An 11,667-nucleotide genomic window follows, 5' to 3' on the forward strand; every position below is an offset into this window, starting at 1 on the left:
CTCATCTTTGAGTTAAGCATGGATCTGTTGGTCGGTGGTAAAATGACACATATTAGTCTTGTGCTGCACATTGTGTGTTTAATAGTTTTCACTCTGATGTGAAACCATGCTGTGGTTGTTTACAAGCCTGGACACGTGTGACAGAGGAACTACCAGCTTCAGCAGAAGACGTGATGTGTTCAGGGGAACATGTCTTCTTGGCAGTCGTTGTTAAAACAGGCAGCAGTAGAAGAGGAAGCAGTGGCTGCCGACCAGGAACAGTCCAGTGAAGGTGTAGACCAGAGTGGTGGTCCAGAAGGCGAACAGGTAGAGCGTCTTGTTGCAGTAGGAACTGACTTGTGTTGTATTCTTGTTGCAGTTGGGCTCATAGATTGAGTAGATATGCGCACTACCTAGAAAGTAAAAACATTTCTTTGTGATACCCTGATCACTGTGTCAGAGCTTCAGCTTCACACTTAGAAACTCTACCACACCAACCCCCTGCAGTAAAAAAAAAAAAATCCTGGTAGACTCTTGGTATATTTTTTTGCTTATGTTTAATTGCCATGCTGGTCATTTCGTATAGGAGAGAAATTCAGCTCCAGAGTTACAGCGAAAGCCGAGAGGCAGACTGGGAAACATCGCTCAGCAAATGAATGTATCGTTGTCTAATCAATTACATCATCAACACCAGCAAACTTGCTATGTCCATGAATGTCTGTGTGAACTGGCAAGTGGCAACGTGTGATTCTAGTTAAGCAGTGTCAGTGCAACTGATTAACCTGACTGACATAGTGTGGAGGAGGCTTGTACTTGTACACACAGAACTTACTCAATTCAAGCCAAAGTGGATAGAAGTGATTGTAATTAGGGTATAAAATGCACACAATGTAATGCCAGCAGGTGGCTCTTTTTTGTATCTTTCAAAATAAAACTTTTTTTTCCCTCTAGTGTGTTACATCAAATAAACAGAAGGCTTTTTAAGAATCAAAACCCATTCTTATTCCTTATCTCATCTAACTAATTAAAACCATTACAATCTCCTGTTGTATTGTACTGTAGTGTTGATATCATGCTATGATTTAGTCTGTAAAATGTAACATTTGTTAAATGTTATCATCTACTATCTGTCTCCACTCACCAGCTATGAACCAGCAGAAGAGGAAGACATACATGATTAAGTTTATCATGCAGGCTCCATGGAGCAGGCTGGAGAAGTCTTGGTCATCCTCGTCCTCCTGGGTGCAGGGCAGGCAGGAGGAGAACAGGATCAGCACCAGGCTGAACACCCCCATCACAACCAGATAGATGGGGATGAAGGGCTGCTGTGGACACTCATTCAGATACACTGTCCCTGTTGGACACAGAAGAGATCTGTCAGTGGAGTCATTAATTCATGTACAATTTGCACATCATTCATCATCATTAAAGGGACATTGTGTAGCGGTGCGGTTGTATAGCCTATCGAAACCAACTAAACTCAGTCGTATTCTTGATGCTGCATTCACGTAGCCTGGGTATAGGCTACCCATGCTGCTGTGCGCGCGATTTTATTCGCTCTGCAAGTCAGCCTGGAAACCATGGACACAATTTTCCCCTCAACTAGGGAGCCAATCACAGAACGCGGGAGGGGGCAGCAAGACGATGACGACACACCAAAGCTACTTTGTTGATAGCTTGTCGAGCCAACATGGCGGCAGATGCTTTACTTTTTGATGGAGCCTAAGAGCAATGTTTAGCATTTTTTTCCTTATCAGATTTCTGTTGCTTTACATACGTCATCGGGTATGATTGATACGATTGGCTATAAGCTACATACAGACGCATTTGATAGACATTCGTAGCGCCCAATAAACAGCTCTGGGCCTTCGTAAACCACGCTTCAAATATGAAAAAATTAACAGGTGGTTCCCAGACTGAATCTCAGTCTACATTTAAATAAGGTCTGGTGTTAGCCAGGCTAGCATTCATGTGGAATCAGGCAGACGCTAGGATAAGCAAGCATCAAGTGGTCTGTCAGCACGAGGCAAAACAATACACACGTGACAATATGTTGTCATGGTGAGGTCGTGTTGTTTACCTTGCCCACTGGCTTTCTCTCGTCGACTAAAATGACATCCGGTTTGTTTGCCAATGGCCATCTGCCTGACTCCACCTGAATCAATTGGAGGTATAGTGACAGGAACCTCAACTGTCACACTCACTCTACATGGCGGTGATGGTTTTCACATCACGCCACCTCGATTGTTTCACCCCGAGCCGACTGTTCCAGTGTCTCTGGTGAGTTTCTGTGGTTACCTGAACACTTCAGTGTGTTGATGGGGATAAATACTGATTAATGAAACACATACTTTTGAACAAAATAATTTATTTTCCTGAACAGACAACAGGAGAAGCTACACAATGTCCTCTGCACAACTCACTCACCAATTACAATGTATGCAGAAGGCAGGATGCTCAGAAACAGCTTAGGACATACTGAACAAAGAGAAAATATAGGTGTAATTTGAAAGAACAGACACTTTAGGACTTTCCTCTGAACCTAAGATGAATCAAATAGAGACACAAGTGTGTGACCATTGGCTCTCACCCACTGTCAGCACTGAGCGTTGAGGAGGGTCGTGGATAGGTTGAAGAAGAGGGGTTCTGGACATTGTAGCAGTGATGAGGGATCCAACCTGCAGAGGAGGAGACAGATCTGAGAATAACGTTGAGAAAACAAGAAACCAAAAAACAAGTAAATAGAAATAATATACACAAGTTTTGTTTTCCGCCATGGAGCATAAGACAAATTCAACATTTTCCACATGAAGGATGGTAAAAAGTTGATCATTACCCTCATGACAACTGAAATGAACAATCAGTTAAAGTACTTCATCAAGTCCTATCTTGATAATTATTCATTGTAAATACTGAGGTTCTGCTGTTGCCTTTGTGATATGTTACAGTAAACTGAGAATCTGGGTTTTTAGAGATGATCATTTCATAATTTAAATAATAACTTGGTGATTAACAAAGTATCTTACCTTACAGTTACACCAAACAATTATTTAATTTATTAAAACAATAATCAGCAGAGTAAGCTATTAGTAGCAGCTATGATCCCAATAAATTTATAAATAAATGAACATTAAAACACTGAATCTATCTGAATTAAATGCACTACATGCGTTAGAATCTGTTTAACAGAAAATATCACAATGTGTTTAATTACATATTCAGCACATATACAGTAGATATTTACCTTCTCTGTTCTCACTCTTCAGCTTTAAACCAACAGTGGACACTTCATGAGAAACTGAAGCTTGTGAGAGTTCATGATTGCACTTAGGTAAAACTACAGAAACAGGAACACACTATACGTGTTCATACATACTTACATATACGTTCATATGTGATCAACTCAGTGTTATAAAGGTGCACTGCACCATTACTGTCAGCTCTGTGAAGTTAGGGAATCCACAGATGTGACAACAATGGTCAAAAACAAAGTAGCAGAGGTCCTGTCTAATAGTTGATGATAAATTCATATACCAACGATAAACCAGGAGGGGAAAAAGAGAGAGACCACTACACCACTGCTCTGGTACTGTGTGAGGTGTAGCAAAAACCCTTTGAAAATGTAATAACTGGTGCTGGTAATAATGTAAGACTTTTTTTTAAATTATTATTTTCAGGGTAGAATATGTCACAGTTAGAGAGATAGTTCAACATTTTGGCAAATTGGCCTATTGCCATGCTCCAACAATTAACGGTAATGAACCCACCCCTAAGACTATAGGGATTATGGCAATAGGCCCGTGACCTGGCCCCAGATAAAGCGGACGAAGATGAGATGAGATGAGATGAGATGAGATGAGATGAGATGAGATGAGATGAGATGAGATGAGATGAGATGAGATGATGGTAAAGTTGATCATTTTATCCACAGCTGAAACTTCATCAATTGATCAGTCATACTTAACGAAATCAGGACCCAACTTGATAACAAATTAGCTCATTCAGTTTGAGTAATTTTTCAAGCAAGAATTCGCATTTGAGACGTCGGAATCTGCTGTTGTTTTTGTGATATGTTACAGTAAACTGAGAATCTAAATTTTAGAGAGGAGTGTTTGAAAATTTGAATAATAACTTGAACTTAAACAAAGAAGTCCCAGAAAGGTAAGGGAGTTGCTTTAAATCAGCTCATTGATCTGTGAGAAGTAACCACTTCCTTTTTAAGTCATACAGATACTGCAATGGTTTTGTATTTATGAGCAGAAGAACTCACAAGCAAAAAGATCCCAACCATAATGTGTCCTCTCTATTACAAAAGTGCCCTGTCAGTATGACTCAGTACTATCTGTCTCCACTCGTCAGCTATTAACCAGCAGATGATGAAAAAAAAAAAAGTCAGTGAGTGGATTGGAGCATTTTATACAACATGATCTTTACAAACCAGAAGATGAGAGGAAAACAAAGGTCTTAAAATACAAAAAAAAGTCTTCCATCATTCATCAGCATCTCTGAATAGCACAAGACAAATTCAACATTTTTCACATGAATGATGGTGAGGTGGATAGGGCATCCTCACAAGACTTCCTCTACACAGAAAAGGGCACAAACTCACAGTGTATGCAGTCGATGTGATTCTTTATTTCGCAAAAAAAAGAAGAAAAGATAAGAACAACTTGTGAACAAAAGATCCCAACAATCAATGTTTCCTCTCAAGCATATTAAATTAACTTGTTGGATGTGAGGCAGATAGTTGACCAATGGATCTGTTGGTCGGTGGTAAAATGACACATATTAGTCTTGTGCTGCACGTTGTGTGTTTAATAAAGAGTGTTCACTCTGATGTGAAACTGTGCTGTGGTCGTTTACAAGCCTGGACACGTGTGACAGAGGAACTACCAGCTTCAGCAGCAGACGTGATGTGTTCAAGGGAGCATGTCTTAATCTAGGAAATCCTTAATGAAGGTGCGGAGGAGGAAGCAGCAGCTGCCGAACAGGAACAGTACGATGAGTACCAGAGTGGTGGTCCAGAAGGCGAACAGGTAGAGCGTCTTGTTGCAGTAGGAACTGACTTGTGTTGTATTCTTGTTGTAGTTGGGCTCATAGATAGAGTAGATATGTACACTACCTAGAAAGGAAAAAAAAGAACTGTGAGATCCTGATCACTGTTTCAGAGCTTCAGCTTCACACTCTACCACACCAACCCCCTGTAGTAAAAAAAAAAAAAATCCTGGTAGACTCTCAGAGATATATTATATTTATTTGCTTATGTTTAATTGCCATGCTGATCATTTCGTATAGGAGAGAAATTCAGCTCCAGAGTTACAGCGAAAGCCAAGAGGCAGACTGGGAAACATCGCTCAGCAAATGAATGTATCGTTGTCTAATCAAATACATCATCAATACCAGCAAACTGGCTATGTCCATGAATGTCTGTGTGAACTGGCAACGTGTGATTCTAGTTAAGCAGTGTCAGTGCAACTGATTAACCTGACTGACATAGTGTGGAGGAGGCTTGTACTTGTTTTTACACTTTTGTTGATCTCATGCTATGATTTAGTTTGTAAACACGTTTATCATCTACTATCTGTCTCCACTCACCAGCTAGTAACCAGCAGAAGAGGAAGACAGACATAAGTAAGTTACACATTATGCAGGCTCCACGGAGCAGGTTGCAGAAGTCTTGGTCGTCCCCCTGGGCAGAGGGCAGGCAGGAGGAGAAAATGTTCAGCACCAGACTGAACACCCCCATCACGATCAGATAGATGGGGATGAAGGGCTGCTGTGGACACTCATTCAGATACACTGACCCTGTTGGACACAGAGAGATCTGTCAGTGTGCAGGGTCACTAATGTCATGACCTTCTGGCATGAAGTCATGTGCAATGTGCACATCATTCATCATCATTAAAGGGACATTGTGTAGGAATTACTCCCATCTAGCGGTGCGGTCCTATCGAAACCAACTCAGTCGTATTCTTGATGCTGCATTTACGTAGCCTGGGTATACCCATGCTCAGTGGCGTGCACAGGGGGGGGCCCTCTTTGAAGCCAAAACGTGTGCTAAAGTGTCCTCATGGGGGCCAAAACGTGTGCTAAAGTGCCCTCTAGGAGCTAAAACGTGTGCTCAAGTGCCCTCATGGGGGCCAAAACGTGTGCTAAAGTGCCCTCTAGGAGCCAAAACATGTGCTAAAGTGCCCTCATGGGGGCCAAAACGTGTGCTAAAGTGCCCTCTAGGAGCCACAACGTGTGCTAAAGTGCCCTCTAGGAGCTGAAACGCGTGCTTAAGTGTCCTCTTGGGAGCCAAAACGCGTGCTTAAGTGCCCTCTAGGAGCCAAAACGTGTGCTAAAGTGCCCTCATGGTAGCCAAAACGTGTACTAAAGTGCCCTCTAGGAGCCAAAACACATGTTAAAGTGCCCTCTTGGAAGCCAAAACACATGTTAAAGTGCCCTCTTGGGAGCCAAAACACGTGTTAAAACAGGCCACATCGACGTTTTTTAGTCTTAAGGTATTCATATTATAAAACAGGCCAAATCAACGTTAAAAAAGGCCAAATTTTTTTCGCCGCCGACATGTGGTCGCCGGCCAAACGCACCATGTCGCTACAGTCTCACGGGGTGTTCCCACCAAACGCGATGACGCTTCATCGCGCGTCGAGATTACATGTAAAGTCAATGCAAACACGCGATTAGTCGCGTCATCGCGCCGGGCGATGCGATGGACGCGATAGCGCGGCGCGATGGACGCGTTGGCCGCGAAAAATCGCCTCCATCGCGTCGCCCAGCGCGATGACGCTTCATCGCTCGAGTTGAAATAATTGAACTTTTGCGGCGAATTCGCGTGAAGACGCGCCACGACAGCCTATCAGCTTTGAGATCGTCACCGACGTGCTGACGTACGGACGTACTGGTGTTCCCTTGGCAGTTTAGACAGAGCGAGTCTATTGACAATATTAGAAGTTTTCTGGTTTAGTTTAGTTTATTATTCAGATCCCCATTAGCTGCTGCAAAGCCACAGCTCTTCACTGTTGCTTTTCCGGTGCTGTTACAAACGTTTCTGATTTGGAGATTCGGACCTGACCTGAAAGCCCGTTATCACTGCTGTTTTCAACCAGCGGGCGCTGCGAGCCGGCCGCCCCGTCCCAAAGCACTCAACAGGCGGTCAGTCACACAGTAACTTAGTTCACGGAGCTGTCTCCTCCTCCTCCTGCAGCCAGAGACCCACACCGCTGTTCCTCTCCCATCTACAGGGACAGGACCAGTGCAGCGACAGTGGTTATCTCAGCCAGAGAATGAAATAGTGGGAGAAATGTTGTTGTTTGGGCGGGCTCGTCGCGCTACGCGATGCCGCGACGAGGCGTTTTTTGCATATTGAACCAGCGTCAAAACTGGAGCGTCTAGCGCGACGCGATTTCATTTGACGCGCGATTCAATCGCGTTCATCGCGTTTGGTGGGAACACCCCGTCACTCTTGTCATTTTCTGAAACTTGGCAGCCCTGAAAGTGCCCTCTAGGAGCCACATCTAGGAGCCAAAACGTGTGCTAAAGTGGCCTCTTGGGAGCTAAAACACATGTTAAAGTGCCCCCTTGGAAGCCAAAATGCATGCTAAAGTGCTCTCTAGGAGCCAAAACGTGTGCTAAAGTGCCCTCTTGGGGGCCAAAACACGTGTTAAAACAGGCCAAATCGACGTTTTTTTAGTCTTAAGGTATCGATATTAAAACAGGCCAAATCGATGTTAAAAAAGGCCTAAATTTTTTTGCCGCCGACATGTGGTCGCCGGCCAAACGCACCATGTTGCTAGTCTCACTCTTGTCATTTTCTGAAACTTGGCAGCCCTGAAAGTGCCCTCTAGGAGCCACATCTAGGAGCCAAAACATGTGCTAAAGTGGCCTCTTGGGAGCTAAAACACGTGTTAAAGTGCCCTCAGGGAAGCCAAGACGCGTGCTAAAGTGCCCTCTTCAGTGGCGAGGACGCGCTATTATGTGCCCTTTTTTTTCCTTTTCGCCCCTGCCCTTCAAAAAGTCTGTGCACGCCACTGCCCATGCTGCCTTGCGCACGATTTTATTCGCTCTGCAATTTTCAATTTAGTTTACAAATTTCCCCTCAACTAGGGAGCCAATCACAGAACGGGGGAGGGGTCAGCAAGATGATGACGACACACCAAAGCTACGTTGTTGATAGTGTGGCAAGGTGAAGAGGGAACCCCAGACTCCCGGGTAACAGTCATGCACGCTAACCACTTGGCCAAAGGGACATCCCCTTGGCCAAGTAGCCAGGGCGCATGATCAATTCGAGGCATAGTGACAGGACCCTCAACTGTCACAATAGCTTGTGGATCAGACGTTTTTCCTTTCGATGCAACAGAAAGTGCTTTAAGTAGTTTAGACCGCAAGTTTATTTTGAAAAAAGAGCAACGTTTAGCGTTTTTTTCCATATCTGATTTCTGTCGCTCTACATACGTCATCGGGTATGATTGATGCGATTGGCTAAGCTACATACAGACGCATTTGATAGACATTCATAGCGCCCAATAAACAGCTTTGGGCTTCCTGTCGTCGACTAAAATGTCATCCGGTTTGTTTGCCGATGGCCATCTGCCTGACTCCACCTGAATGCAGCATCAGTGTGAGTGTTCCTCACTCTACATGGCGGTGATGGTTTTCACATCACGCCACCTCGACCGTTTCTCCCAGAGCCGACTGTTCCAGTGTCTCTGGTGAGTTTCTGTGGTTACCTATGATTACGCTGCCGCTGAGTGTAAAAGATGGCAGCACAACATGGCAGCCAGCACTGAGCTTACCAGCTCTATGTAGAATGGCAAATTCAAAGCTTACCTGAACACTTCAGTGTGTTGATGGGGGTAATTACTGATTAATGAACACATACTTTTGAACAAAATAATTTATTTTCCAGGAGAAGCTACACAATGTCCTTTTAATAAATCTGCACAATTCACTCACCAACTACAATGTATGCAGAAGGCAGGATGCTCAGAAACAGCTTAGGACATACTGAACAAAGAGAAAATATAGGTGTCATTTGAAAGAACAGACACTTTAAGACTTTCCTCTGAACCTAAGATGAATCAATTAGAGACACAAGTGTGTGACCATTGGCTCTCACCCACTGTCAGCACTGAGCGTTGAGGAAGGTCGTGGATAGGTTGAAGAAGAGGGGTTCTGGACATTGTAGCAGTGATGAGGGATCCAACCTGCAGAGGAGGAGACCGATCTGAGAATAACGTTGAGAAAACAAGAAACCAAAGACAAGTAAATAGAAAGGTCTTAAAAATTTTAAGACCACAAATTTTGTTTTCTGCCATTCAGGAGCACAAGACAAATTCAACATTTTCCACATGAAGGATGGTATAAAGTTGATCATTTTATCCACAAAACGAGTTAAATTAATCATCAATTAAGGTACTTAATCAAGTCGAGCAAGAATTTGATTCGTGTGTAAAATCTGTTGAAATTGAAATAATGGTGAACAGAATATATCACAATAATAGAGTATAATCAAATATTCAGCACAGTCCAGATCTTTACCTTCTCTGTTCTCGCTCTTCAAACGGTGGACGTTTCCTTCAATGAGAAACTGAAGCTTGTGAGAGATCATGAGTGCGCTTAAATAAAACCAAAGAAAAACAGGAACACACTTTATGTGCTGGTGATGTGATCAAGTCATGTGACAACGGTGAACTGCACCAAAAGTTGAAAGCAGAGAAATCTATAAACAACAGCCTTGCCTGAACTTTTGATCCCTCAGGTAGACAATACAGAAAATGTAACAGTGTGACAGGGGCAACCTCCACACCTCTACCAGGCCTGTACGCAAATTGCAGGGTATCCAATAATTCCTCTACCTGCGATAAAACTTCATTTTCAATGAGCTTCTCCAAAGTCTTCATCGCATCAACAAGGTAAGAAGTAAGAAGCCCGAAGTACCAAGGAGACACCTCAAGGATGGATGTGTTCTGAGATGAAGCTGTAGAGACAGTGGTGATCTGAGTTACCAATGGTCTCCTTGTTGGCTGCTGTGTGTGAAATTCCTCTTTTAAAATACTTAGATCAGCTCATTGATCTGTGGAAACAGTAACAATTTACTTGAATTTGCTTTATAAGCGTGTCATAACAGTGTCATAACACAGTCATGAATGTCATAAACATTATGTCAATATTATAATCGTTTATGACTGTCATTAAGTGTCATTCGGTTTTTGTAATGACAACTTGACGGGATTATGACAACTTGACATTATATATATATATATATATGACACTTAATGACAACAGTCATAAACAATTATGACATTGACATAATGTTTGTGACACATTCATGACTGTGTTATGACACTGATATGACACGCTTATAAAGCAAATTCAAGTAAAGTGTTACCGTGGGAACTGTGACCACTTCCTTGTCTACCTTCTTCCAAGTCATACAGATACTGCAATAGTTAAATATTTAAGAGCAGAAGCAAAAAGATACCAAGAATCACATTTCGTCTCTATTACAACCTGCTCAACAGGCTAAACTTTATTCAAGCCATTAGAAGTGAGTGTAATAAAGGAATATAATGCACACAGTGTAATGCCAGCAGGTCAGAGGAGAAGACTGGCTCTTAACTAAAATATAACTCAAAGAAAGAGGTCGGATCCATGCAATGTCAAAGGGAGTAACTGGTTAGAATACACTGGTAGAAAGGGCACAAACTCACTGCAGATGATGTGATTCTTTATTTTGCCAAAAGGTAGAGGTAGAGATAATCAATACATGTATAATATATTACACTGGGACAGTACCATAAATATTTACCCACAGTATTTGGCCAGTAGAGATCAGCATGACCTGGTATTTGACATATTCTGATTTTTGTTTTTTCTTGATGTCTCTCTTTTCCAGGCCAGAACTATGTGTTGATGGGAAAAGTTGACACACTGTAGTAGGGGATGCTTTTAGTAAATTTGGATATATAGGATTATATTATATCCAATAAGTCCCTGCAGGCTAAACTATATTCAAGCAAGTGGATAGAAGTGACTGTATTAAAGGAATATAATGCACACAATGTAACTCCAGCAGGTCACAGGAGAAGACTGGCTCTTTTTGTTTCTCTCAAAATATAATTCAAAGTAGGTTTCAACTCAAAGATTTTTTAATTCCTCAGCCCTTCTCTGACAGAGTCTGGATTATTTTTGTTAATCACCTAAAATGCATAAAATCAGATCCACACACTGTAAAAGGGAGTAACTGATTAGGACATCTAGTGGCTGCTACATGTCACTACAGTGTGTTGATTCTCCAGCTGGAGTACTTTGATGCAAGAGGTAAGACAGGGCTCTACATGGGAGAAAATTATAAAATAAATATTGGATAATTTATTTTCCATTAAACAAACAATTTTTCTGAGAAATATTTTTCAGTTTTTCAGAGTAATTTTCTTCGGACTTATAGAGATTTCAGAATCCTGCAAGAAGTTCCCACCTGCAAGTAACGTAAGGACTTACTATCATACACTCTACTGGTCTTGTCTATAATGTAGGCTAATTAGGGTCACTATTGTAGGACACTATTGTATTCCTAGGAATTCTTCTTCTTAGCTTTGCACAAAGGTCCAGTCCCATGCCAGATTCACTCAACTCCAAGGAGGGGGGGGGGGGGTTTGAGTTTTTTATCTCAAAAACTGAATTTTC

General features: G+C 42.3%; 1 protein-coding gene across 1 annotated transcript; it reads right to left on the reverse strand.

Moving 5' to 3' along the window:
- Positions 1-4,913: 4,913 nt before the first annotated feature.
- LOC146969248 (transmembrane protein 272-like) lies at positions 4,914-9,589 on the reverse strand. The gene is made up of 5 exons (XM_085759363.1): positions 9,520-9,589; positions 9,102-9,185; positions 8,935-8,985; positions 5,575-5,784; positions 4,914-5,101 (listed from the first exon to the last, which is right to left on the reverse strand). Exons 1-5 carry the CDS (start codon positions 9,587-9,589, stop codon positions 4,914-4,916), a joined length of 603 nt encoding a protein of 200 aa, XP_085615489.1.
- Positions 9,590-11,667: the final 2,078 nt, after the last annotated feature.

This window comes from Trachurus japonicus, chromosome 18 (genome assembly GCF_045865225.1).
Source record: "Trachurus japonicus isolate A0001 chromosome 18, Traja_1.0".
NCBI classification, from domain to species: domain Eukaryota; kingdom Metazoa; phylum Chordata; class Actinopteri; order Carangiformes; family Carangidae; genus Trachurus; species Trachurus japonicus.